Raw genomic sequence first — 27,969 nt, 5'->3', positions numbered from 1 at the left:
CTCTCTGCCTACTTGTGATCTCTGTCTGTCAAATAAATAAATAAAATCTTAAAAAAAAAAGTTCATTCCTTGACTCAATAGAAGAAAAGGCCCAAATTCATTGCCAATTCCCTCTTCTCACTGGACGCGCTTCATCTGCACACTTGCATCCTGATGTCCTCGCAGGTCCAGCAGCTCCATGTCGTCCTTGTGTCTGCCCTTGAGTTCCATGACGCTCTCAATCTCATACAGCGACTGGGCCAAGAGGCTGCCCGGGCACTGCTCTCAGTTCACCCTCGCCAGTGCTGCCAGCAGCTTTATGGACTTTAGGCAGACTGCACGAGGTGCTCCCGGCCTTTTCTAGAACTTGAGTCTTCCAGGTGCCCCTTTTAGGTGGGCAGTGTCATACCTAGTATGATCCCGAGTCTTAATTTCTTATTCAAGAAATAAGAATACTGTTGTCTAAATATATCGTATAAAGCACCAGACCCACAATAAACACTCAGCAAATTAGGTTCCATTTCCTTGGGTCTGCTCCCCAGGCCCATGCTCCCCCACCCCTTCCAGGGACTTGAAAATGTGCCCGCACTGGAACCAGGGCTTTAACCATTTATTTGAATCTGTGGTAGTACATGTTTACCTTCCCTCCTGCCACTTTAGAACTTTGTCCGTGTCAACAGGCTTTCCCAGCAGATGAGATATGTACCAAAGGTGCTTATTGATTACTACGAGGCCTACATGGTATAATCTTGGAAAAACAACAAGTAGATTGACATGACTCATTTTAAAACCCAGTATTCATTAATGAATGCCATCCAGTAACGATATTTCTCCATTGTCATGAATTTTTTCAATTTCATCAGGGTCGTACTGGCCCAGAAAAAATATTCATCAGGAAAAGGTTAATTATTAATAGTTGTTACTTGAAAAGAGTATAAAAAGGATTCTTCAATTCTTTGAGATGATAGAGCACCTTCTTTAAAGTTTCATCTGGAACGATGAAGACTCTTAGACCCATATGTTTCCTTGTTTTCTTCAGCTATGTTCAGTGTCAGACTCTTCAGAGAAGTTTACTAGCTGCAGGTAGGGGTCCTGTTTATAATCTACACATCCCTGTACCAGGACATAAGGCATAATGACTACTAAAATGTAGACCAAAATATGGGGAATGGCTTGTCTTCCTCAAAGCTCATCACTGTCAGCAGAGTCATTGGAAATTGCTAGAAACTGGTTTGTGGAAGGGATGCAGAAAGAGAACTAATATATTGAGGCAACACACACAGGAAGATCTCACTTTAGCCTTATTTCCACTCCAGTGAGGGAACGATACATTTCAAACTTGTGTTTGAAACTGGGTAAATGATTTTGGATAAAGCAACTGTGTTCATTGTAGCAGGAATAATACTACGAGCTACATTCTTCAGTACCCATTTGGTGCTAGGTGCTGTGCTCGGTGCTACACTCATATGTTTCCATTTAATCCGAACAACTATCCATCGTGGTAGAGTTTATTTATGTTTTCTAGGTAGAGAAACTAAAACGAGAGCTTAAGCTGTTTTCCTAAGGCCACACTCAGAATCAGAGCTAGAAGTTGAACTCAGAGTAACTGGCTCCAAAGCCTTTCCCTGTAACAGATATGATGATGGTTTCTTTATTTAACAGAAAGCTGCTCAGTTCTTCAGAAGCGGTTAGTAGAAGAAGATACTGTTTTCAGTAGAGAACTTACATGTGTGTCTGTGTGTGTGCCTGTGTGTGCCTGTGTGTGTGTGTGTGTGTGTGTGTGTGTGTGTGTGTGGTGAGTGGAGGTGATAAGAAAGATAAAGTTGATGAGTAAATCCAAAATGGGTGAGATATTGTCTTTGTCAAATGAAGCCTGGCAAAGTGCTAATGTTTATATGTTTGCTTCCAATGCTTTATTACATGAATTACCCCTAATTTTTTTTAGCATTCCTTGGATACGCTAGTAACTTCTAATATAAAGAGTTAAATAACCAAATCATGTTAATTAATTCAGGTGTGTCAACACAAGTACGTGCAACTATTTGTGGGCTAATGCCAGATTTCAAGGACACAATATATTTGAACAGAAGAAATTCATTCACAGAATGCAGTTGAAACACAAGTGAAGATATAGTCTGGCAATTCATTTTAATTCTTGATGGTAAATAAAATAAATCTGGAAATTTATAAGTGAATAAATATGGATAACAGAATTATAAAGGATGATTTCAAATTTGAAAATATCCTCTCATGCAAATAAAATCTTATTTTTTTTTCCAGCCTCGCACCACATTAATAGCCAGAATTACCTGCAGGAGAACTTAAAAGACATGTGAGTTCTGTTATCAATATTCTCTTCTCTGAAATTTGAAATCACAATCATTTTGGAAGGGAGAGGGGGCAGTGATCTAATGATGGTGGAGGAAGAGTTTGATTTCACCTTTAACACTCTCACAAGTGTTATGTTTCAGCACCAGCATCATGGTGGCTCAGTTTCTCCAGAAATTAACTTTTGAAGAAGTACAAACCATAGTCGAAGAGGTGGTAGATCTTGCAGACAAGTGCAAGATCCTCAAGGCACACGAGTCACCATCAGAATGCTCTCACCAGTTGGTAGGTGAATCATGTTTTGTCTTTCTCTTTTTTTAAACTAAAATTCCAACCAAAAGGTGTTGTTATGAAGTGAGATGTTGAAGAATTAGGTAGAGGACTTTAAGGCAACAATACGGACATCAATCACACTCAAAATATAATCTTTGTAAGTTTATAAGCCCAAATTCTTCATTTCATCTCTGGGAGATCAGACTCAGAGAACCAAATGCTCAAGAGAACAGATTACAACCTAGAGGCCAATTTGTTCATTTTAGTTGGTTGCTCTGCCTCTCCCACTGGAATATCACTGTCTGACATCCTCATATAAATGTTCCTGGAAACCAAAATACTAATTTTAAAATGTTTCTAAGAGTATATGAAACAGAAGAAAGAAGTGAATATTATTATGTGCTCTTTCCCTAGTTAGTAGAAAATCTTGGGGATTACTTCTGTCTCATAAAGTATGTGTATCTTACAATGAACAAATTATTCATGAACACTAACATATTTGTGCAATCTACACATTTTTTGGATCACTTGTCTCATACCAAATATTTTAAACTATAAATCAATAGTTTTCTTCTTTATTGGTTAGTTTATTATTATTTTTACTATTCCCTCTCCTTGGGGCTAAAACCTACCTATCTTTTACTAGACTCTTAGTAGACATAGAAAAACCATCAGTCTAATTAGAAGCACATTTTATTTATTTTTTAAAGATATATTTATTTGAGAGGGAGAGAGAGAGAGTGGGGGTAGAGGCAGAGGTAGAGGGAGACAGACTCCTCTAGCAGATTCCCTGGCTGAGTGTGGAGTCTCATGTGGGGCTCCATCCCAGGACCCTGAGGTCATGACCTGAGCCAAAATCCAGAGTCAGATGTTTTAACCGACTGTACCACCCAGATGTTCCTAGAAACACATTGGAAATGAAGTGCCTCTGCCTGTCACTAATCTCAGTTGTTTTATAGTGACCCCTTTTTATTTCTACTTCAAATGATGGGCTTTTTCCTGCCTTTATTCCCTAAATCTGGACATGTATTTTATTTGAGGTTTACCACATCCCACACACTTACTGCCACTCCAAGGTATTTGAAACTAACTGAGTTATTACACTTTCATTTGAACATTTGACACGATATACACTGCCTTAGAGTTCAGCTCTTAAAATAACTTCCTATGGAAACCAAACTAAAAACAAATAGGAAGCAAGGAAATTCAACTTCATTTATTTCTTGGTGGATAGTTACCAAAAAGATCTTGATTTCGTTAGGCTCTGGAATTTTGGCTTATGTTTACTGCCTAGCAACAGCTGTATGAAAATGAATTTGAAATCACAATTATTTTGGAAAGGAGAGAACGGTAAATTCCATTTGGTCCATGTCTAGCATGTGGGAATTTAGACTTAAAAACCTAAAAAACTTTTGCTCAAAAGAACTATGTCCAGGGATTATTAAACGCAGACTGTAAGAGCATGTCCTCAGTGGCCTTTTCTTGATAATAATTCTTTAACTTTCCTAGAAAAGTAGATCACACATGCTTCCCCTTTAAAGTATTATTTCCTCCTGCAGATGTCTACCTTCCTAGAGCACATTTGTAATAACCAAGGAAAGGCTGACAAACAGGAGTTTTCTGACTGTTGCAATATAAATAACAAAGCAAGACTCAAGTGCTTCCTATTATACAAAAAAGATGATGCAAGTTGCAGTGATATATTCCTAATTCCAAATCCTGAGCAGATCTGTGAGATGGATGAAGAGAATCAAGTGTCAGTGAAGGAGAGGTGAGTCATTTCTCCTTGCCATAGGCGCTGCAGAAGAGTGTTTTCCAATTTTGAAGACAGATCTTTTCTTTATATATGGGTCTCTGAGAACACAATGCTTTATTACATGAATTAAGGTAAAAATTTGAGCTACAATATATATTTTGCTCCCTCAGAATGACAGTTACAATCTCAGTGAACCTGACAGGATATGGAAATGTCCATGTGTAGGAAACATTAAAAGTGACTTGGACAAAAAAAAATTTAAAAATAAACTTAAAAAATGACTAGGACAGTGTTAAGGACCCATCTCCTTAATGGTTAGATTAGTCAGACCAGCAGCAAGTGATGCTGAATGGTTCAGCAAGTAAGCAGAGCATAATAAACAGAGTATCAGGGACAGAGAGCAGGTAATAGCTCTGACAAGGGCTGGTATTTGGGAGACTCATCAAGGGATAGAAGTGAAGGCATCTGATAGGGCATGGAGAGAGTCTGTCATTGAGAACATAGGAAGAGGTAACAACTGCAAATTCGACAGACATGAGTTTTCTGCTCATAAATTCTGATTCTATAATTCCCATCTGGAGTGGATAGCATTATAGCAAATGGGTAGGAAAGCTTCCGTTTTGTTTTCTTGGGGAGCACAGAGGTTTACTTGTAAAGAGGTGTGAGCAAGTGGCTTAGGTGTAGAGGCAGGAAACCAATGCTAGATAGGTAGAAATGCTAAGAGAAACAAAAAGCTTCAGTTCTCAAGAAAGGCAATTCTAGCCATCTTATCAAGACAGGCTCAGACAATGGGAATAAGGCAAAGATCTGATTGCTGGTTCTAGAGGGCAAGGAGCATGGTAGTGACTTGATTTCAGGTTTTAGACATGAAACTTTAAACCAGAGATGAGTGAGCAGAGAGGGTGACTTCATGCTGAATATGTAAACTCCTTTCATTCACCCGTGTGGGAGCAGAATTGCCCCAGACATTGCTGAGCCTTCAAGAGGAAATTAATTGGCCCTTGCCACTTAGGTAGAAAGGACTGGGGTACCTGCTAGCACAGTCGGTTAAATGTCCAACTCTTGGTTTCAGTTCAGGTCATGATCTCAGGGTCTGGAGATCAAGCCCAGTGTTGGGTTCTGCGGTCAGAGTGGAGTCTGCTTAAGACTCTCTGCCCCTCCCCCCTGCTTGTGCATGCATGCATGTGTGAGTGTGTGTGTGTGCACATGTGTGTGCCCTCTCCCTTTCTCTCTCTCTCTCTCTTTCAAATAAATAAATAAATCTTAAAAAAAAGAAAAGAGAGGACTAAGGGATGGGAATTGGGCAGGTTCCAACTTGCCTGACATCAGGGGCAACCAAATGGGAACAGAAATAAGACCCAGCTACCTACTCGCTACATTGCTGCTCTAAAGGAGAATTGTAAAATCAGGTTTGGATTGAACATTCAGAGATTATAAAATCTAACCAATACTCAGGCAGTGAATCTAATCTCTTCTGGAATATTTACAATGAAGTCAATATTAGGGAGTTATTTTAAATGCTAATCTTAACTTACATGCAGTCAACTATAAATATTTTCTCATTACTTGTCTCATAATTATAAGGCAACAACCTCATTTAATTCTCAACCAAGGAAACAGTAACATATATCAGAGCTGGGAGGAGAGGTCAGTTCTTTCAGATGTTTCAAAAGAAAGCATAGTCTACAAATACATAAAACCATAGTTACTGGGGTGCCTGGGTGGCTCAGTGGGTTGGGGTCTCTGCCTTCAGCTCAGGTCATGATCCCGGGGTCCTGGGATCGAGCCCCACATTGGGGTCTCTGCTTGGCAGGGAGACTGCCTCCCCCTTTATCTCTGCCTGCCTCTCTGCCTACTTGTGATCTATGTCAAATAAATGAATAAAATCTTTAAAAAAAGACATTGTTACTGTACCTTTGGATTATCTAAGGAATCTTCAATAGCAGTTTTAATTATTGTAAGCTTCTATTGTATGTCTGACTATAGAACCCGACTTTCAATCAAGCATGACCCTATGTTACCTTACAATAGGGACAGTCCATTTTTTAAATGGCTCTAATTATCAGAAAGCTTTTCCTTATACAAAGGTAAACTTTCAAGATTTGAAATTAGATTAGATCATATTGAATATCTTCTAAGGAAACTGTTACTGTAGCACAAAAATGAACTCTTAATTCAGCATACACAATAAAGAACAGAGGTATTGAATGGCTTTGGTGAAATTTCATATTGACCAAGAATTTTGCCTTATGTTGGGAGGCAGGTGTATGTTGATAGTATCAGTTCTGCTGTTCTGTTCTGTTTCTACAAGTTGGGCTTGAGAAACTATGCAGATAAAAGCCTGCTGACTAAACTTCCAGGGGTTTGGGGCCCCTTGGTGAGAATGAAGAGCAGCTTTTTTTGGGAAGCACAGACCTACTTTTCTAAGTCGTGTTAATGAATGATGTTCAGTTCCATTATTTGGTCTGTTCTTTTCCCTCCATCAATTGTGGATGATTTTTTCCTTTATAGGTTTTAATTTAAAAATTTCTTTTTCCCATTCTATCTTATTCCTTTATAGGTTTTTTTATTTTTTTTAAAAATTTTATTTATTTATTTGACAGACAGAGATCACAAGTAGGCAGAGAGGCAGGCAGAGAGAGAGAGGAGGAAGCAGGCTCCCTGCAGAGCAGAGAGCCCGATGTGGGGCTCGATCCCAGGACCCTGGGATCATGACCTGAGCCGAAGGCAGAGGCTTAACCCACTGAGCCACCCAGGCACCCCTCCTTTATAGGTTTTTAAAAAAGCAAAAGTAATAATCCCAGGATAAGCGAACTTTAGTGTGATAGCAAATAACCTCTAATTTAAGCAGCTCAATATAACAAAAGTTTTTTTTTTTCTTCTCCCACTCGTGCTATCTGTCCAGCATAGACTGTATAGGAGGTCTCCTTATCATCGTCACTTAGGGACTTAGGTTGACAAAGACACCATCTCAACCCTTGCTTCTTTGATTACTATGGCAAGGGAAGGGGACACTAGTAAATCACGCACTGCTTCTTAAGCTTGTTTAGAAACAACATTCATCATATCTTCTCATACATCATTAACCAGCAAGTCACACTGTCAGACCTCACCTCATGAGGAGGGGTGCGAATGCGCAATGCTACCATTTGCCTGAAGGGAGGGGAGTTGGAAATCTCTGATAAACAACTCTAATGGCCACCACCTCAGTGGTCATCCACCCACAAGAAAATATTTTGTACTTTTAACGGAAAGGAAATGTTACCACAGGATTGCTACACACCAGTTGTTAGATAAAGTCTCTGTTAATGTTTGGTTAGTGCTTCAGGTCTCCTGCAAATCTCTTGTCTTTTGTTATGGCACCACCATTCCCTATCTGGTCAGAGAGTAGCAAGAAATACTCTTCTGATGAAGTCAGATATGGGTATTGACCCCAGAAACTCTAGTCACCTTCATGGATGGGATTTTCTCTTTTAGACTCTGCAGCACTCAGGGATTTCTATTAAAATATTTTTAACATTTCCTTGGCTATTCGTCATGAGATATAATTTAATTGTTCCAGAGAAGGCGATAGTAACAATTTTTCTTTTGAATTCAGTGGTTTCTGCACCTGTATCCTTCTCTGGGATCCCAAAAGGACTTGGAATTAGGTCCCAAAGGAGCAGGCATACAGATATGTGTTGTATGTATTGTCCAAGGAATAGGGGAGTGGGGGAAAGTTAAAACATGAAGCAAGTTCCTATTCTATCAATTCCTCCATTATCCTTTCAGTGTTGAAAACCTGATTTTCTGAGGTCACCATTTTTCTGGTAATATTGGCCTACTTTACAAATACTACATATTAAACTTGCATTAGGGATAGTACTATGATCATTAGGATGGACTAAGCTATGCTGCGGTCGCAAGGAAATCCTAAATTTATGAATAAATCCTAAAATCCTAAATTTTGGCTGAATTCAGTAAAGATTTATTTCTTTTTCATATCATAGTCTAAATTGGGTCATTCCCTTTGGTGACTCTTGAAGAGTCTGGCTCCTGGTTGAATCCTGGGCATGAATTTTTTTTTCCAGGCCTGACAATAGGCAATTATGGATGACAGGCCTCTGTGGGGCAAGCTGCCCTTCCCACAGCAGAATGGGGCAAAACACATGTCAGTCTCTGAAGGAGCATCATCAAGGGCTCAGTCCTCCCCCGATACCCACCCTGTTTTCGTGCATAGCTTCATTCCTAGACCAGGGTCCTCTGCTGAGACTTCCTAATTGGGGGAATGGAGGGAGAAACTTGGACATACTTCTATGCACTTTGGCTCAGCACTCAGGGCTTTCCCACTCCTGGCCTTTTCCCCTCTCCTTCCCCCTGCCCCAGGGTCCTTGAAACCAACAGGAGCCTTTTGTTTGGGAACCTTCAGGAGGAAGCCATCCCCAAGTCTGTAGTGCTCTACTGGGTCCTCAGCTGGTCAGGACCCTGGGGGGCAAGTGGACAGGGGGAGAGGGTGGGTAGTCGACACTCTCTCCAGTTTAACCTCTTGCTCATATTATCCTAGTAAGTGACTAAAGTCTTGAGTGTTTCTTTCATTTTGTTTTCATTGGCTACTCTGACACTTGGCCTCTCATCGCTCTCTAACTGGCCTCAGCTCCTGACAATTCTCCTCCAAGGGGTAACTCGAGATTGCAAGATGTTCCCATCTCTGTATTATCTGAAGCCTGTGTTTCCCAGGTCACTGAGAAACAGAAAAAGAGCAGGAAATGTGCAGAGACATTAATAGCCACACCTCAAAGTGGTGCGGAGGACACTCATTCATTCAGGACATTTTATCATCCAGAACTCAGTAACATGTTCTCAACCTAACTGCAGGGGAGTCTGGAAAAGGAGCGTCCCTGTGCCCACAGGAAAAGAAAATGGGTTTCTGTGAGCCTTGAGCCAGTTTTTGCCTGTAATGTCATCTTGTTCAGTATTTTTGCATGTGGGTCTGTGGGGTCTTTTGAACAAGCTTTGCAAAAGTAGGAGGAGATATGTATTATAAGTGAAAGGCAGACCTGATGTCTAGGCTCTACGAGTGTGAGGAATGAATGAACTAGAGAGGAAAAGAAAGACAGAGGACTTAGTCTCAGACCAAAATATTGAGGGGCACATCTTGGAGAACAATGACAGAAGTTCTAGAAAGAATTTCTGGATGTTCTTGAGAGGAGATCATCCTCTCCCCTAATAGCTTCTAAATTTTATCCTCCTGCACCCGCTGCACAATCCCGTGTTTACAATTCAGATTGGACTACTGAACTTTCTTTCTTATGTAGAAAGGACAAGTTTTAGTTACTTTTTCTTTCCCCACCAGCCTGGAAGTTAGGGTTGTTCACTTCATGGGCATTCAGTGAACGTCTGACTACACAGTGATCTGTTCAGAGTGACATGAACGTGCGATGTGTTTACGTATCACGCTACCCCATCTCTTTTACCATGAGATTCTAGAAGTTCAGGTCCACAAAACTGGATGAAGAAACAATGTTGGCACATGTTCTTGAATTCTAAATTACACAACTATGTATTTGCCAAATTACAGGTACATTTATGAAATGTCTCGAAAGCATCCGTTCTTGTACGGACCCACAATTCTGACCATGTCTGCTTGCTATGAAACAGCTATCCAGTCATGCTGTCAAGAAAGAAATAAAACTGAATGCCTCCAGATAAAGGTAAAATATTCATATGTCAACTGTTATTTAGAATCTTGCTCTGCAGAGTATGGACTGTGGACCAACAGCACAGGCCATGGGGAGAGCATTGGAAATGCAGAATCTGAGGCTCTTCTCCAGACCTACTAAATAAGATGTTATTGTAATGAGATACTGAGGCAATTCATATTGTTATTATAATTTGAAAAGTGTGATTTAGCATAGACATTACTTCATCATATATATCTGATATTCAAGTTATTATTGTTGCATATCAAAACACCCCAAAATTTATTAATTCAAGCCAACAATAATCATTTCACTAGCTCTCATGATTTCTGTGGGTCAGGAGTTCAGGAAGGGCTCATCTGGGCAGTTCTGGCTCATGCTCTTTCTTGTGGTTGCAGTCAGATAATGGCTGGCTCTAGGACTCTGGGGGACTGAAGCTCCTGGGGGCTAGTTCAACATCGCTTTCTTCTCATAGAATCTCAGGGCCTCTCCATGTGGTCTCTCTGCCTTGGCTATAGCTTGGGCTTCCTCACAGCATGGTAGCTCCAGGGCAGCTGGATTGCTTACGTATGGCCAAAGTCTTCAAGAATGCATATTCTAGTTGTATGGCCTTTTTATGAGCTAGCCTCAGAAATTACTTCTGTCACAGGCTGTTGGTTGAAACACTATAAAACCACGGGGCACCTGGGTGGCTCAGTGGTTTAAAGCCTCTGCCTTCGGCTCAGGTCATGATCTCAGGGTCCTGGGATGGAGCCCCGCATCGGGAATCTCTCCTCAGCAGGGAGCCTGCTTCCTCCTCTCTCTCTCTGCCTGCCTCTCTGCCTCCTTGTGATCTCTGTCAAATAAATAAATAAAATCTTAAAAAAAAAACACTATAAAACCTCACTGGTTGGAAAGGGTTAGTATATATACTATGCTTCTTGATGGGAAGATTGTCGAAGTCTCATTGTAAGAAGATAGAAGCTATAGCTTCAGCCGTCTTTGGAAAATACAATCTATCACATTTAACTTTAACCATGTAGCCTTTTCTCTTTCACTGAAGAGACATAAATCAGTGATTAGTTCTATGATTAAAGTACTTTTCATGCATGTTCATTAAAGGTTTTAAATACCAACATAAAACGACCATTTTTAGAGAGGGCACCAGGTGAATTTTCCAAAGGTTGTCCTGAAATGAGTAGTAGTTTGATGATCATTTTGATGAATCCCTCAAGACTAAATGCAGAGCCGTTTTATTCTTACTGTTTTCTTTGATCTTTTCAGTGCAGATTTATCTCATATTCTCCAAAACCCCTATTTCTCTATTCCTCCAAACCTATTTTTCCTATTGAGGTCCTCAGCATCTACCTTGAGTAAGAAATTAATGTATCTAAAGAGCTTCTGGCATATGCTCAGTACTCAATAATTATAGCTATTATCATTAAAGATATCATTATCATATATGTGTGTATATATATATAGATATATAACCTCCCTCTCCATTTGTCCCCTGGTGACTGCTTCAGAAGTCAATTCTGAATTCCTAAGCAGGAGAGTCTTTTTTTTTTTTCCTTTTAGGTTTGTGTTAATTAAAAACAGAAAAACAAATGATCATGCTGACTTATATCTCATTACTTCACACTTCTGAAGAATGAAACTCTTTGTGAAGGTTAACTTTTTTTAAAGTAACTTGTGCTTACTCTTTTAAGTTACAAAGTTTTCTTATTCTCAGCCCTTCTCAGTGGAGAATTTCCCTTAATGTGTAATATGCCCTTATAAAGTTAGCCAAGAGTTCTTCCCTCTCCTACCCAACTTTATGATCTCTACAGTATTGCTGCTTCCAGGATGCCTATTCCTAATAGTTCTTGCTTCTTTCTCAGAGAAAATAACATAACCAAGGGTATAAAAATTGTGCCTATGATCAGAGAACGTGGTTTATGAGTTAAGTCTTCAGAGGCTCTTGAAGAAGTAGACAACTTGTTTGTACTAGATTTTAAATGAGTATACTATAACAAAATCAGGATTAAAGTAATAATTATATTTAATTAATTATAAAATATAATTAGTTATATTTAATAACAATTACTAAATTAAAATTTAATTATTGTGCTAGTTTTGTGGTTTGAATATTGCCTTTGTATATATTTCTTGACTTATTCTTAAAAATAGCACTGTAAGGTACAATTAGCCAAAATAAAAATAACCTATGGTCATTATAGAGTTTTAAGTCAAAATATAGAGCTGTTCCGAGATTTTAAAATATTACTAATATTCCCAGTACACAGAGATACCAACTTTAGTGTATTTCCTTTTATTCATTTTTCCATTCACAGATTTTATTTTGTACATTGTCATGATCACACTGAATATATAGTTTTTTTTTTAAAGATTTTATTTTTATTTATTTGACAGAGAGAGAGAGATCACAAGGAGGCAGAGAGGCAGGCAGAGAGAGAGAGGAGGAAGCAGGCTCCCTGCTGAGCAGAGATCCCGATGTGGGGCTCGATCCCAGGACCCTGAGATCATGACCTGAGCCGAAGGCAGAGGCTTTAACCCACTGAGCCACCCAGGCGCCCCTGAATATATAGTTTTGATTCGAGATTTAAACATGCCCACTTTTTATTGGAAGTATACAACTTGTCAGAATTAATGTGCTATTATTTATTTTACCATCACTCTATTGAGACATTTTATTTGTCTCCAAAATTTTGCCATCGTAACAAAACATGCATGTTCTTCTTTTTGCATAATTATGTTTTTACTTATGTAGAAGAATTTATTCACAATAGTTTCCAAAGTAAAAATCCTGGATTAAAAACTATGAATATATTGGGGGAGGGTGACTTCATTAATGTATTTCGCAAAACTGGAGCATGTATTGTAGATAAGCAATAGAAAACGTGTCCAAGATGACAGCTAGTAACTTGAATAAAAACAAATACAGCTGTAAGACATCATTGAAATTTATTCTTGTGGCTCTCTGGACTTCTGTTTCCTCGATTTCATGTATTCTTTTTATTCCAAAAGTTTGAGGTTTTAGAGGAAGTGGTCTCTGGGAAGTAAGATGCTATTTTATAAAACAAAGAAACAAACAAAACAAACCACACTGTGCTTTTGCATTTGGTCTCTTTTAAACAAGAAATAAAGATTTTCTAATTTTGAGGGGATAAACAATTTTTATTTTTCTTTCTTGTTTACTAATGACAAGAGTGATTTTTCTGTTACAACCACATTTCTTTGATGAGTTGTTTTTCTAATTACAGCTAGAACCCATCAAAAAATACATTAAAGAAATATCTTTGAGGCATCACCATTTGTGTGAAATTGGGATTAAGTTCAAGCACCAAGTAGCAAAAGCAGTGTAAGTTACTGATTGAGATACGTGAACCCTGTGGCTGTTGGGTCACCCCATTTGATCAAACTCATTTGAAAAATCACTTTTCTTTCATTTAATAATATCTCTCAATGCAAACCTGGTTCCTTTCTGCACACGAATGCTACTTGCCTGCTCAACAGGGCACACATCGCTGGGCTTGAAACCGCACAATCCTCATCTCTACCCAATGTCTCCTGCCTCAGTTTCTTCCATCTGCTCAGATCCCTAATCTCTGTGTTAGTGCACAAAAGATTCTGTACATGAATATGTAAGCACTTAATTGTTCCACATGACAAAGGCTGGCGGACCAAGTGTATTCTTTTCTCTGGGAGGGTAGAAAAGGTTTTGGCTCCCCATGTTATGCAGAACAGAAAAACCTAGTGGTGTTTTTTGGTAGGGATGGAAGAATGTGGAATGAGGAGAATTTGATATTACTCAGTGTGCCTCTTTCCTGGCCCAGATTATATTTCTGTCCAAGTTTGCCTGTGAAGGGATGTGTCCTTCCTTCTGTCACCTTCTTGCCCAGTCTGGGACAGCACTGGGCTGGATGGAAGCTTCGCACTGTTTATAAGACAGGCCCGTTTTCCCTATTGTTGGAGAAATTTGGAGGATGTTGTTCGGTTGTCAATGGGAGAAGCGAGGGAGACCCAAGACTCTTAGAATTATTGTCTTTATGATGAAGAATTTTACTTGGAGAGTCAGGTCAGGTAAAATTTCAAATTGCCCATTAAAACAACTCAGCTTCATTAAGTGATCATTTCAATATTGAAAAGTTTGAATATTTTGCATAATTATGAATTGAATGGCATTTGTTTTGTGATTTAGATTTTGGTGTGGCTCTGAGTGTTATCCTCAAAGAAATAGGAGGCATTTAAAATATACTCTCTTTCTCCTACATCTGCAAATGCGTTTCTATTATTTTGGTTACCCAATGAACTTGAACTGATTTTAGAAAGGATTGAATTCAAAATATGGTTAAAGAAGTACTTACTTTTCTTTTCAGGGAATTGGTTCTGCTGACTAAAAAACTACCAGAAGGTAACTTCTCTGAAATTGCCAGGCTGGCTGTGGATACACAAAATCTACATCAGGCCTGTTGCGAAGGAGACGTCGTCACATGTGTACTCGGCAGGGTGAGAGCCTCTCCTTTCTTAAAACTCACTTCAGCCTTGAAAACACTTGCAATTCTTTTTTTTTTTTTTTTTTTAAGATTTTATGTATTTGACAAAGGGGGGCAGCACAAGCAGGGGGAGGGGAAGAGGGAGAAGCAGGCTCCCCGCTGAGCAGGTGTTCCCAACATGGGGCTCAATTCCAGGAACCTGGGATCGTGACTTCAGCTAAAGACAGATGCTTAACCGGCTGAGCCACCCAGGTGTCCCCAAACTTGCAATTCTTAAGGAAAGGTGACCATGGTATGGAATGAATCTAAAATAAAGTCATGAGCATTTCTTAGTCTTACCAGTAGAATAATCAGTAATGTCTCCCGTCTTGTCTTGTTCCAGCTCAGGCAATGATTTTCTTCCTCCTTCTCCCCTCCCTCCCCATTTTTCTCCCTCCATCCCTCCTTTCTTTCCTTTCTTCCTTACTTATCCTTTCTTCACTTTATTCTGTTATTCTTTAATTTTTAGAGTTGACCTCTAATTTCCTTCCAAGTTTATATTTCACTCACCTTAGAATCCCAAGCAAGTCCCCAAACTGCAACCCAGACCCCCAGGCCACTTCAGCCTGGAAGAAAAAAAGAAGCATGAAGACAAAGATGTGGGCCTGGGGTTTGGGGTCATGAACACCACAGAATTCACCTTCCCCTCATCCAAGTGTAAGTTCTCTAAATTCCAGAGAAGGAAAAATAGTAACTGTCAAAAACCTGATGAAGCTTTAGTAAATCACAGGTTACAAGTCATGTTCCTACCCATTCTGCAAGTTAGAAAATTGAATAATTGTCATCATGATAAATAAAACCCAGGGACAAAGAAGGACTAGTATCATAATTTCATGGGGATGTCCATGACTCTTATGGACAGAAGCCCCCACCTTCAGCTATTTTAGTCCCATTCCATGAAAGATTAAGGGATATGACTAACTATGGGAATGAAAACAGAAAGTCATCACACAGACACTCAGTCTAGACGGATTCTACGTCCCCAACTATTTACTTTGCTGGAACAGAGTTGGGGGCGGACCACAGCTCTTCTCTGGTCCCTCTTGTGGTTGTCAAGTCAGTGACACACTCAGTCCCACCGTTGAGAAGGGTGGGCGCGGCCAGTGCCCCTTCCTACCTGGAGATGGGCAGTATAATGTCTTTGAGCTTTTCTCTGTATGGCAGGAATGCCAACTAGTGCTGGAAGGAGCAGTCCCCTATATACTTAGAAGAAGTCCTGGCTTTTCAGGACAGGCTATTAGAATGTTATTTGTGTGAAGATTAGGTAAACTTGGGGAAAAGTAAAGAGAAAATGGGGGCCTGACTGACTCAATCATAATTGAAACAAAACAAAGCAAAATCTCTAATATCCTTTAGCACATAAACAATACCTATGCCCGCAACTCCATTTAAAATCCTACACCATGTCAGGAACCCCAGAACAATCATTAATGAGTTCATTGTGTTGGCTAGTATTCACAAACAATATAAAATAACTATAAATGATTCTAGCATTCCCGTCTTGGTCCAGACTTTCATGGAAACAGGTTTAAAGTTGCAGACTTGAGAAAGATACTGTGTATGTGTTAAGAGATTTTTCATTCTTATTTTAGAGTTTTTTTAAGAAAGATTTTATTTATTTATTTATTTATTTGAGAGAGAGCATGCACATGAAGTGGGGTATAGAGGAAGAATCTCAAGCAGACTCTGCGGTGAGCACAGAGCCCAATAAGAGGTTGGATCTCATGACCCTGAGATCATGAGCTGCGCTGAAATCAAGAGTCCCACACTTAACCAACTGAGCCACCCAGGTGTCCTGAGGTGGTTTTGTTTTTTATTAGGATGGATTCTTAACATTAGTAAATGTTCTTCTGTTTTCTTAGGATCACCATTTGACTTCCATATAACTTATTCATTGGTGAATCATATTAAAAGACTTCTTAATTTTTAACCATCTTTAGACTGCTTATACCCATCTCATTTTGCTATATTTCTGGATTTTATATATACATAATTTTCAAATTTTCGCATTTGTGTTTACATGAACTTTCAGGTTTTGCTATTCAGTTATGCTACCTTCCAAAAATTGCACTGTTTTTCCTTTCAAAATCTCTGAAATAATGTAACAGTATTGAGAATGGCCTGTTTTGTGAAGGTTTGAAAGAACTTGTCCATGAAACTGCAGCAGGGATTGAGACAGAAACCAGTGGGACAGTTTTCCATTTCTTTTGCTATAGATTTATTTTGACATTTTTCAATCCATCCTCACTACTTATTAATTCAGTGCTTGTGAATTCACCTGTTTCCAACATTTATCCGTAACCCCCAAGTCAATCCTCATGGCACTTTGTGGGTTGTCCGCGGACTTGGGCACGCTCAGAGCAGTGGAGAATTTGGGTTGCTTGACACCCATATTCCCAGCTGGGAGGGAACATGACAAGGCTCTGCCTTCTTGTTTTAGCTCTCGTACTATAAATAAGTATCCTTTCTGCAGTCTAGTGCCACGTTTTCCACATTTTTGTGTTTTTTTGTTGGTGAGTTAGCTGTTTGAAATGGCCCCCAAGCATAGTCCTAGGGTGCTCTCTGGGGTTCCTAAACACAGAAAAGCCATGATATGCTTTATGGAGAAAATAATGTGTTAGACATATTAGTTCAACATTAATAAATCAATAATATATATTAAATAAGGGGTCTTTAAAAAGAAACACACATAGCACAAGGTTAGGTCTTGATCTGTTGATGACACAAATGTGACCAGAAACTTGCAAGGAACTAATCCTGGATTCCCCTAGGGCTGAAGAGTCAGTATTCACAAATTCAGTGAATTTATAACTATTGTGACTAATGAGCATCAACTGCACCATTTTTTGGTCAGATTTTATAATACACATTTTTAAAATAAAGTCTCCTTTATCAGCATTTTCTCATTTAGGTATTGAGTTCTAAATAATAATATTATTATTTGATAATTAAAAACATAAAGTATGTAATTATGCTTCCTTTTCTCCTTGTATTTGCATATTCTCCTTTATTTAATTAGCCTTGGAAAGATCCTATTTAATGTCTTGGTCTTCTCCAAGGCAAAGTTCTTGGATTTATTTATTAATTTGTTAATAAATAAATATTAATATTAATTTATTAATTTATTAATACTAGGTTTCTACTTTTAATTTTATTAGTTCTCTCAGGTTTGTTTAACTGTTTTTTTTGTTGTTGTTATAAACATAATTGTTTAGTGGACATCCATGAATTTGATACCCAACACAAGGACTAAAACATTCCCAGTCATTTATATTATAATTGTAAATTTCCATTATTGTTCATGCTTTCTGTTCAGCTGTTTTTATTTCAGTTGTTTGGGTTGACTTCTTAGTTTTTTGTACTATTTCTTTTTTAATAACATTGTTAACCAGAATGGTTTCAGTTGAACTATCACTTCTTTAATACACTGTATTCTACTATTTATTTATTTATTCATTAAAAAAGTTTTAATTCCTGTATCATTAACATAGTGTTATGTCAGTTTCAGGTCTTCAATGTACTGATGCAGCAGTTCTGTGCATTGCTCAGTGCTCATCATGAGAAGCACATCCTTTCTACTGTTTATTTTTCATATTGGTTTAATTCTCTTATTATTAGAGTATTCCTCCTAATGCTTTTAGGAATGGTGTATGGATGATATGCCTTTGAATGGTGTGTCCTGGAAAGTTTCCTAAACACTTATCAGTGCTTATATCATTCCATGTGAGGCTTCACAATATCACACCCAATTCAAGAAGCACACAATCTTTATAATACATGTCAATTTTTAATACCAAATGTGCAAATTAATAGGGCTTATATCACTCAGTCAACATCATTCAATTTTATGTTGTAGGGTTCTCTTTTTTTTTACTTCAAGACACTATTAGACCAATATTCTAGGGTTGTATAATAATTGTTATAGTACAAAACTTGAAAATGATTTCTATATGTCAGCCACTAATTCTAAGCATTTCACTTTTATTCAAGAAATACTTTTATAGTACTTAAGCTGGGCCAGGCTCTTTTCTTTGTTCCTAATAATTATTAATATGCTTTGTTCCCACAACCTTAGGAAGTATTACTTTAACCCCATGTTATTGATGAGGAAAATCGAGGCATCAAGAGACAAAGCAGCTTGCCTAGGTCACAAAGGTGGGAAGTAGCGAGGTCAAGATTAGAACTCAGGAAGTCTGACTTCAGAGCCAAAGCTGTCAACCACTGCACTCATTTATTTTTCCAGTGATGATGGCAAAGGTGTGTCTAGAAGATGATAGTGGTGGGAGAAGTTTTTCATTTACCTGGGATATCTGTATTCTCACAATTTCTTTCATCAATTTTCTTCCCGTCTTCTACTACCCTTTAAAAATTGATATTCCCAATTGATCTGTTCTTGGCCTTTTCCTTTTTTATTTTACACATATACTCTGAGATGAATGGCCTTCGGTTTCAGGAGTAGAATTCAGTGGTTCATCACTTACGCTCATCACAAGTGCCTTCTTTAATAACCCATCACCCTCCTAGCCCATTCTCCACCCATCTCCCCTCCATCAACCCTCAAAATGAAGTTTGTTTTATGGTTTGCCTCTCTCCCCCGCCCCCGTTTATCTGTTTCATTTCTTAAATTCCACACATGAGTGAAATCATGTGGTACTTGTCTTTCTCTGACTGACTAATTTCTTTTAGCATAATACCCTCTAGCTCCATCCATGTCGTTACAAATGACAAGATTTCATTCTTTTGATGACTGAGTAATATTCCGTTGCATATATACCACCTCTCTTTAGCCATTCGTCAGTCAGTGGACACTGGGCTGCTTCCACAGTTCGGCTGTAGTAAATAATGCTACTGTGAATGTTGGGGTGCATGAGCCCCTTCGAGTTAGTATATTTGTATTCTTTGGGTAAATACATAGAAGGGCACTTGCCGGATGGTAGGGTGGTGCTATTTTTAACTTTCTGAAGAAGCTCCACACTGTTTTCCAGAGTAAGCCCCATCCATCATTTCTCAACTACAGTTTTTCAGTAACCCCCAAATATCCTATATACCATTTCCTCAAATATATCATATAATCTCACTTCCAGGATTTTCTTATATATAAAGATGAATAATTTTGAAATGTTCTTCTTCATTAGTTTCCAAGTAACTTTTATTTGTCCTTCAGGACTAAATTGTTTAACATCTTCACTCTGACCTCCAGCCACCCTGGATTGCCAATCTCTTTTCTTTCAAAGTATCACATATGCACTTCTCCTACAACTTTTCCTACAACTTCTGTTATACTGTATTGCAATCGTTAATTATTTTATTCTCCAATTAGATTGTGAGTTTCTTAAGTGTAGAGATTAAGTTTTTCACACACATGTAATTATTTGTGTATGTGTGTATAAGTAAATATGTTAAATATGTAAGCATAATAGTAATATTATAGTAATCTATGTGGTAAATGGCAGAGAAAAAATGTTTTCCACACTGGAATCCTAAAACAGTAACAACAATAGCAGGACAATAAAACTCTGCATTATATCTTGTGGGGCTAACCATGGAAAAATACTATAGTCTGTCTCCCCTTCAGTTCCTTAAGAGATGAGAAAGGAGCTTGTGACCCTTGAGTGAGGTCAAATAGAGAAGCCTTCTTTATTAGAGCGAGTCACTAGATACATGACGTTTTTGGTCTCTTACTCAGTTTCCCAAAGATAAAGCGATAGAAGATGTCAAGTTTTTCTCTGGTTTTCTGGTAGTAACAATAAAAATAAACAAGTGCAGAATGAGGTCATCAAACACCAAACTCTTTTTGATGTTTCGTAGAGCCAGCTTATGAACTATACCTGCTCCAAACAGCTGAGCCTCTCCAGCAAAATCAGTCCGTGCTGTGCACAGCCGGCGCCGTTCCGAGGGGAGTGTGTGATCAGCTCAGAAAACGAGCAGAAGCCTCACCTTGCATCCTTGCCACTCGGCAGATTTACAGAAGACCGATCTGTGTGTGAACAATTCTCCCACGAGCCAGATGATTTCCTGCAAGAGTAATACAGATTTTTGTAAAATCTTCACAATGGAATACTATATTTATGGATTTGGGGGAAGGGTTGTAGACTTGAATGATGACAGAGGCTAGCCCATAAATGTAAATGGTGACTCAGATTGTTCAAGAGGAGATGCTTGGTGGAGTCGAACCTACTTACACTGCCCCAGCCACTGGTTAGCATATGGGAATGCAGGCTTGGGCTGGTTGGGTCTACTGCATTTTTATTTTATTTTATTTTTTAAATTTAAATTCAATTAATTAACATATAAATGTACTATTAGTTTCAGAGGTAGAGGTCAGTGATTCATTAGTCTTCTATAACACCCAGTGCTCATCACATCATGTGTCCTCCTTAATGTCCCTCACCCAACTAACCCATCCCCCCACTCCCCTCCCTTCCAGCAACCCTCAGTGTGTTTCCCATGATTAAGAGTCTCTTATGGTTTGTCTCCCTTTCTGATTTCATCTTAGAGATTATTTTTCTTTCCCTTTTCCTATGATCCTCTGTTTTTTTTTCTTAAATTCCACATAGGAATGAGATCATATGATAATTGTCTTTCTCTGATTGACTTATTTCGCTTAGAATAATACCCGCTAGTTCCATCCATGTTGTTGCAAATGGCAAGTAGTATTCGACTGTGTGTGTGTGTGTGTGTGTGTGTGTATCACATATATATCCATTCATCTGTTGATGGACAGCTGGGCTCTTTCCACAGTTTGGCTATTGTGGACATTGATGCTGTAAACATTGGGGTGCGGGTTCCCCTTCGGGTAACTATGTTTGTATGTTTGGAGTAAATACTTAGTAGTGCAATTGCTGGGTCATAGGGTCTACTGCATTTTTTTTTTTAAGATTTTATTTATTTATTTGAGAGAGAGACAGTAAGAGGGAGCATGAAAGGGGAGGTCAGAGGGTAAAGCAGACTCCCCTTAGAGCTGGGAGCCCGATGTGGGACTCGATTCCGGGACTCCAGGATCATGACCTGAGCTTAAGGCAGTTGCTTAACCAACTGAGCCACCCACATGCCCGGCTCTACTGCATTTTGAAAGAAGCTGGAAGCTGCTTGATTTTTAAGTGTTGACAACTAATACAGAATTTTTAAAAACACAATGAGGATCAAGTGTTTGCAAACTTTGCTCCAAGGTATTCATCCCTAAGGAGGGCTTCAGATTGGTAGACCTGGTGAGCGCTTCTATTCTAATTAATTTAATACCTATTACCAAAGCTGTGGCGTAGCACTTAAAGATTAGATTGATGGAATATTAACATCTCAGGTGTCCATTCCAAAATGCATATTAACTTGTGCAAGACAAACCGATTTCAATATGCAATATTAAAACAATACTGCTGTGTGATTGAAGTATTTCCAAAGTCACTTTGTGAAGCCTTATTTGGAGCAATTAAACTCCAGCAAAGCAAAAGAATTTGAGTTTTCTCCAAAGCTCTTTGTAGAATAACGAGCTATATTCTGAAATTACATTTGATATGGCTTATGAAAGTAAATGTGACTGCCTGAACCCACTCATTCCTCAACTTGCATTTGGTACTGGAAAAGTTGATAGGCACAACTTCCGGGTGGAAATCACATTAAGCTATTAGTTGGGAGACCAGAGTGCAAAAGACTAGCTTTGTCATGCATAAACTTTGGAATGTAGGTCAAGCCACTTAATTTCCTTAGGCTCTTGTGTTCCAGCTACTAACTGAGGGGTTGGATAAGATCACTTGGAAGGTGCCTCCTGCTACTCTGTGATTCCTTTGTAAACATTCGAGGGTCCAAATTCTTTTTTGTGACCCAGAAGAATGTGTACATTATGCTTGAACCACTCAAGCTTCAAAGTTTAGCTGGAAAAGAGGGGAAGATGATGATTTAAGACCTAGCTAGCACTTTCTATCAAAAAAAAATTCCAATACTTATAAAATCTAGCCTCCAAGGTGATTGAGAAAAATGTGCTCTCATCCAAACACTGGAAATTAATTTCTCATAAAAGTAAGTTAGTGACCCTGAACCAGAAACGATCAGCTAATCAGATTGTCTTAGTTTCAAGTTCTGAACCTGACCCCACTCCTGTGAGACTTTGGAAAAATCAAGTAATTTTATTGATTCTATTTCCTTACCTCAAAATGTAGTCAATTAAACCTCCCTGCCATCCTCCCCAAGTTTCCAAATGTCTAAAAATCAGTGAAAATATTGAATAAGTTTCATAGTCGTAAGTGGGTTCTGAAAGAAAATTCATGACTTCTGAATTTTACTGTTAACTTTCTACTATGTTTCATATGGGTGGATACAGGTTTCTTTATGAATATTCAAGAAGACACTCAGAATTGGCAGTTCCTGTGATTTTAAGAGTGGATACGGTCTATCAAAATTTATTGGCAAATTGCTGTAAATTAGAAAATCCTCTGGAATGCTATAGCCGTGGGGTAAATGCCTTTTTATTTTTTAACTTGTTACTCGCAAGTGATTACCAACATAGGAAAAATTCCAGAGATGTTGGTAGTGCCATATTTTATATAAAATGATTGTGCATCTTCTTGCTAATCACCATGCTGCACAACAAATATGATATTCATCTAAACTGAAGGCCACATCATCACACCGCAGCAGCTTTCTATGTGAGTCACTGTCTTACAGATTCAATGCTTCATGAAACCTTCTCTGTGCAATCTTCTCTTTTAATGAGTGTCCACTGGGCACCGAAGCAAATGGCAGGCAAGCCCAGCATATTAGGGTATGAGAAGGTTGACTATTTCCACTCAGCAGTCCTGGAAACTGTCCCGCCCGGTCTCAGGCCAGAAGTCATACTGTTCACAGGCAGCAGCTGTTGGTGCATGTGACATGGAAAAAGCAGGTGACCTTATGTCCCTGACCCGATGATCACTTATCCATGGATTACCAGGAACCAGGTGGTTCTGGCTTCTTAGAAGGCTTACACATTTACAGAGGGTGGGGTAGTGGTACAGGTAGAGCCCAGTCCTGTCTGGGCTCAGGCACATACATCTATCACCTTTCTGTTCCCAGAAAGAAGGAGCAGTGAAGTTAATTTGTTCCCCTGTGGCTGAGCACCCCTTTGCAGCATCCCCACTAGACCCCCACAATAATCATCATGATAATAGCACCTTACAGGAGCATGGATGTTTCGAGTTCACAAAGCAGCTTTACAACCAGTGTCCTATTTGATTGTCACACCAGCACAGTAACATAGGCCATGCCAGAATTATTAACGGCATCTTATAGGTGAGAGTATTCGGTTAGGGTTTAAAAGACTTGCCCAACTTCACACAGACAGTAAGGACAAGGCTAAGGGCTAAATCTAGGCAAACAGTTTGCAAATCTGGTAAAATTTTCACTGTAACAAACACTGCTCAGTAAGATCAAGTACACTGGGTCAGATTAGTTAAGATGATAACCTGTCTTCCTACTGAAAAACTAAGCCTGAAAGGTCACTTGTATTTTCCCACTGGAATTTTATGTACACAGTTGAAGAACTCTTTGAACTAGCAGTTAGCTCTGAGAATTCCATTTGCTTCGCTTCAATGTGTATTTGTGGAGTACTTTACTATATTAAAGGCTGCTACATGTTTTTATTAAACAGTGACTTAATACATATCTATATTTCTATGCCAATATCTTATCTATGTATCTGTGCTGCTTATGTAAAAAGGCTGTATTATTAAATATAACCAACACACTCTGACCAATCAAACTTAGATCTGTAAACTACCTTTAAAGATCTCTTTGGCTTGATGAATGATTTGCCTTATGCTTATAAAATACACCGTATCAACCCACAAATGAGTTTGTATCACCAGAAACTAAGTATCAGTCTTATTGTACCACTTCTTTTCTCCACAAAGTGCATGGCCATTCCTGTTTTACCAGAACATGTTTTTCAAGATTTGCAAGCTCACTAAGTAAATAAAGCCCTGGGTTTAGGAAAACGGTTACATTAAACTATCAGGGCTTTGCAATCTTACCTCAAGATATATTGTTACAGTGATAACATTGATTATCTTTATTTTCCAGCAAGAGATGTTCCAAAGAGTGGTTCGTGAAAGCCATGAGCGTGTGAAACATCACTGTGATTTGCATGAGAAATTGGGAGAGGCTGACTTCCATGACAGGTAGGCTTCCAATTGTCCAGATTCATACTTGTTAGTGAGTTTGTGTTAACTCCTGATGCTGAGAGCTGCTAAGAGTGTACATCCAACCTTGAAATCTCAGAGGGCAAGAGAAAAAACAGAATTAACCTAGCTATCTTTGTCTTGATAATACAGATGTCCACATGGCCTTAGGTGTTTATACATGACGTTCCAGGCCAGTTTCCCAATTCTGGCCAATGTTCAGAAGCTAGTGAACCAAGCAGACCCTGGCTGCCTTCCTGCAGTCTCTTCGGGATCTTCTCCCCTCCACCTGGATATTTAGTTTGGAGCTTTGCCTGTAGTTGTTGGGTCCCTTTGTCAGAGTCAAGTTAGGTCATATAGTTAATTTAGTTTTTTTTTTTTACCAGGGAAGGTAGAGATGAATATAGCTGTCTGCCAGAGAGAACACATAAACCTCTTGTGTGCAAGGAGACTGGTATTTCAAAGATCACTATATGAAAAACCAAAAGTCAATTTTTAGGCTCTTTAGTGTCTTACTGTCTCTTTAGAAGTAGAGCGTTGAGGAAAAAATCAGTTTGATATAGTGTCCCATAAATTCAGCTTGAAATGGATGTCCAGTTTTAAGCCTCTACTTACATCACATTTGCTACTGTCCCATTAGGCAAAGTAAGTCATATGGCCAAGCTGAGTCAAGGGGTAGAGAAATAGACTCAATCTCTTTCTTCATTGGAGGATCTGCAAAATATTTTATATGGATGTCACACCATGTGACTTGACTTGGCTAATAAAATGTGAAAACTTTGGGGGCAGAAGCTTTAACAACCAATGCATGCTTTCCTATTTTCTCTTTTCCTTCAGACACAACAGTCAGATACATTTGAGATGGTAGCTGATCTATCTGTCTTGGTTCCAGATAAACAGAACCACCATGCCAAATTGCACTGGGCATATGGATTGAACGAGAAATAAGCCATTGTGTTTTGAAACCATGCAACAAAGTTGCCTTTTTTGTTATTGTTACAAAATCTCATCTATCCAAACTAACACCAAAATTGTGCAGGAATTAAAGTGATATTTTAAAGCAATAAATAAATAAATAAATTAATTAAATAAATTAAATTAAATTACTGTCCAAAATAATGGATCCAGAAAAAAATATTTTTTCAAAAAGAATATTTGGCTTATTATTTCTATATTGTGTTCATTTGCTAATGTCTAGTTTAAGGATTAGATCATGGTTCTCAAAATTTAGGGTATAGTATATCAAAATTACTTGGAGGACTCGTTAAAACACAGCGTCATCCCCAGAGTTTCTCATTCCCTAAGTCTGAGATGAGGCCTGAAAATTTGCATTTCTAACAAGTACCCAAGGCTGCTGATAATTGCTGGTCCATGAGTCACATACTAGACCCGCTCGCTGGATTAGGTTGCCTGCTCATTGGATGTTACAGCTAAGTTCTTTCCCCAACTCCATTATAATATAAAAGCAATGATTGATTCTAATTTTTTGTTGTCTTCAAATCCAGTAGTCTTTCTCCTTAAAATCTCCCTCATATCCCTCTATTGCCACCACCATTCTCCTACTTGAGGCTATCACTGTCTCTTGCCTGGACTTCTGGAATAGCCTTCAACTTCTTCTTACGTCATGTTGCTTCTTGCCCACCTTCATTCATTCTTTATATGGCAACGATAATTATCCTAAAAACAAAGCAAATCTGATTCTCTAACTAAGCTTTCTTCCTCTTTCTGTCTCCAATCCCCAATACCCTCCCCCCGCCAAAAAAACTCCACGAAACAAAACTACAATCACATGCAATGGCTCCCCTCCCACTTTCACTCCCCCCCTTTTTTTTTTCACCTGGCCTTTTTTTTGTTATTGTTAGCTCACAGCCCACATACCATTTCCTTTAGGAGGTATGCCTGACCTCCCTGGGATAGGATTAGATGCCATTCACTGTGCACCTGCAGCACTCTGAATTCCTGTCACTACATTAAGTATACCCACTATCTCACTCATTAGGGTGTGAGCCCCATGATATTGGGGCCTGTTTGCTGATTATTGCTGTCCCCCTATTCCTACACCTGTAGACAATCAACAGAAGCTGTAATGGCCTGTGTATACATTTATTTCAGAAGCTGTTTACTAAGTCTGATTTTGTTAGCTCTTATAGTGTAGCTCTTATAGTTTCCTTGCTAAGCACCCACCACCGCACCCCACAAAGGATCAGCATGGAGTAATTTGTGAGGAAGGTGTGAAAATAATTCTAGGTGTATTGAGTAAGTTATTGGGCCATTGGAACAAGGACTAACAGGAATTAAACCCCGTTTAATGTTTTGTTCAGCCTAAGCTAGAGATTGTCAAATATTGAGGAAATTCTAGAATTCTTCATTTAAGGAACGTGGTCATTGCCAGGAGTAAGAGGAAATTATTCTTTCAGGCTCATAATCCTTTATACTAAGAAAGCCCCACAACTATCTGCTCAAGAGTTGGTTATGTTCACAAAGAACATGGCAGCTGCTGCCACCAAATGTTGCCCACTAAGAGATGAGCAACGATTTGCCTGCATGGAGGACTCGGTAAGTCCATCTTGACTTCATGTTTGCCTCTTCATGGTCCTAATCTCCAGCCTCCAGCAATCAATCTCAGGTTCATGTACACAACTATGAACTGTCAATGGAGCTTAATATTTCTGTCCCCAGGAAAACTTCTTTTAGGCCAGCTCATGCCAATTGTCTTGATTAGCAGCAGAGGTAAGACTGTTACTTCCGTAAGGGTGGTGATGTCAGATTCAACAAGTCTTTACCTGGATCATACTCCAGGGTCTAACTCTTGGATTTGCAAGCCAACAAAAATGACTTTGTCAACAACTTCAAAGATAATGCTGATTTTAGATAAGTCATCCTAATCAAATGTGTAGGAAAAAAAGACAACAGTCACCATACCTCTGACACTAGATGTTTTTCCATACAAGAAGCAATTTCTTGTGATGCCAGCTGGATGTCCTATAACTTAACTCATTCTGATAGTGTCTATCTGAAGATAGCATCAGATCCCACAGGTTAAGGGACCAGTCCTACAAGACTGCTCCCATCCCACTTCAGATAACAATTGCAAGTCCAGGTTGTCCCCTATGATTCTGACTGACCAGCTATAAATCTAAGGTTCCCAGGATCTCCTCATCAGGTTTGATTAATTTGTTAGAACAGCTCACAGAACACAGAGGAACACTTACTTAAGTTTACCAGATAGGTAAAACATTTGATAAAGGAAATAGGTGAACTTCCAAATGAAGAGATACATAAGGTAAAGTCTG

The 27,969-nt window shown here is 38.8% G+C and overlaps 1 protein-coding gene across 1 annotated transcript in view; it reads left to right on the top strand.

The window, feature by feature from the left end:
* Window positions 1–977: 977 nt before the first annotated feature.
* The window catches only part of LOC111149328 (alpha-fetoprotein-like), a 44,415-nt gene continuing 17,423 nt past the window's right edge, over window positions 978–27,969 (top strand). Inside the window, exons 1-11 of the mRNA XM_022506322.1 lie at window positions 978–1,062; window positions 2,260–2,311; window positions 2,451–2,592; window positions 4,140–4,351; window positions 9,894–10,026; window positions 13,257–13,354; window positions 14,373–14,502; window positions 20,337–20,551; window positions 22,843–22,975; window positions 24,579–24,676; window positions 27,094–27,232. Of these exons, the coding sequence (XP_022362030.1) occupies window positions 978–1,062; window positions 2,260–2,311; window positions 2,451–2,592; window positions 4,140–4,351; window positions 9,894–10,026; window positions 13,257–13,354; window positions 14,373–14,502; window positions 20,337–20,551; window positions 22,843–22,975; window positions 24,579–24,676; window positions 27,094–27,232 (1,437 nt within the window). The remainder of the gene's footprint in view (window positions 1,063–2,259; window positions 2,312–2,450; window positions 2,593–4,139; window positions 4,352–9,893; window positions 10,027–13,256; window positions 13,355–14,372; window positions 14,503–20,336; window positions 20,552–22,842; window positions 22,976–24,578; window positions 24,677–27,093; window positions 27,233–27,969) is intronic.

Source organism: Enhydra lutris, unplaced genomic scaffold, assembly GCF_002288905.1.
Source record: "Enhydra lutris kenyoni isolate GAN:26980312 unplaced genomic scaffold, ASM228890v2 scaffoldscaffold21, whole genome shotgun sequence".
NCBI lineage: Eukaryota > Metazoa > Chordata > Mammalia > Carnivora > Mustelidae > Enhydra > Enhydra lutris.
The sequence above is the reverse complement of the archived record's forward strand: the minus strand, read 5'-3'. Positions and strand labels throughout refer to the sequence as shown.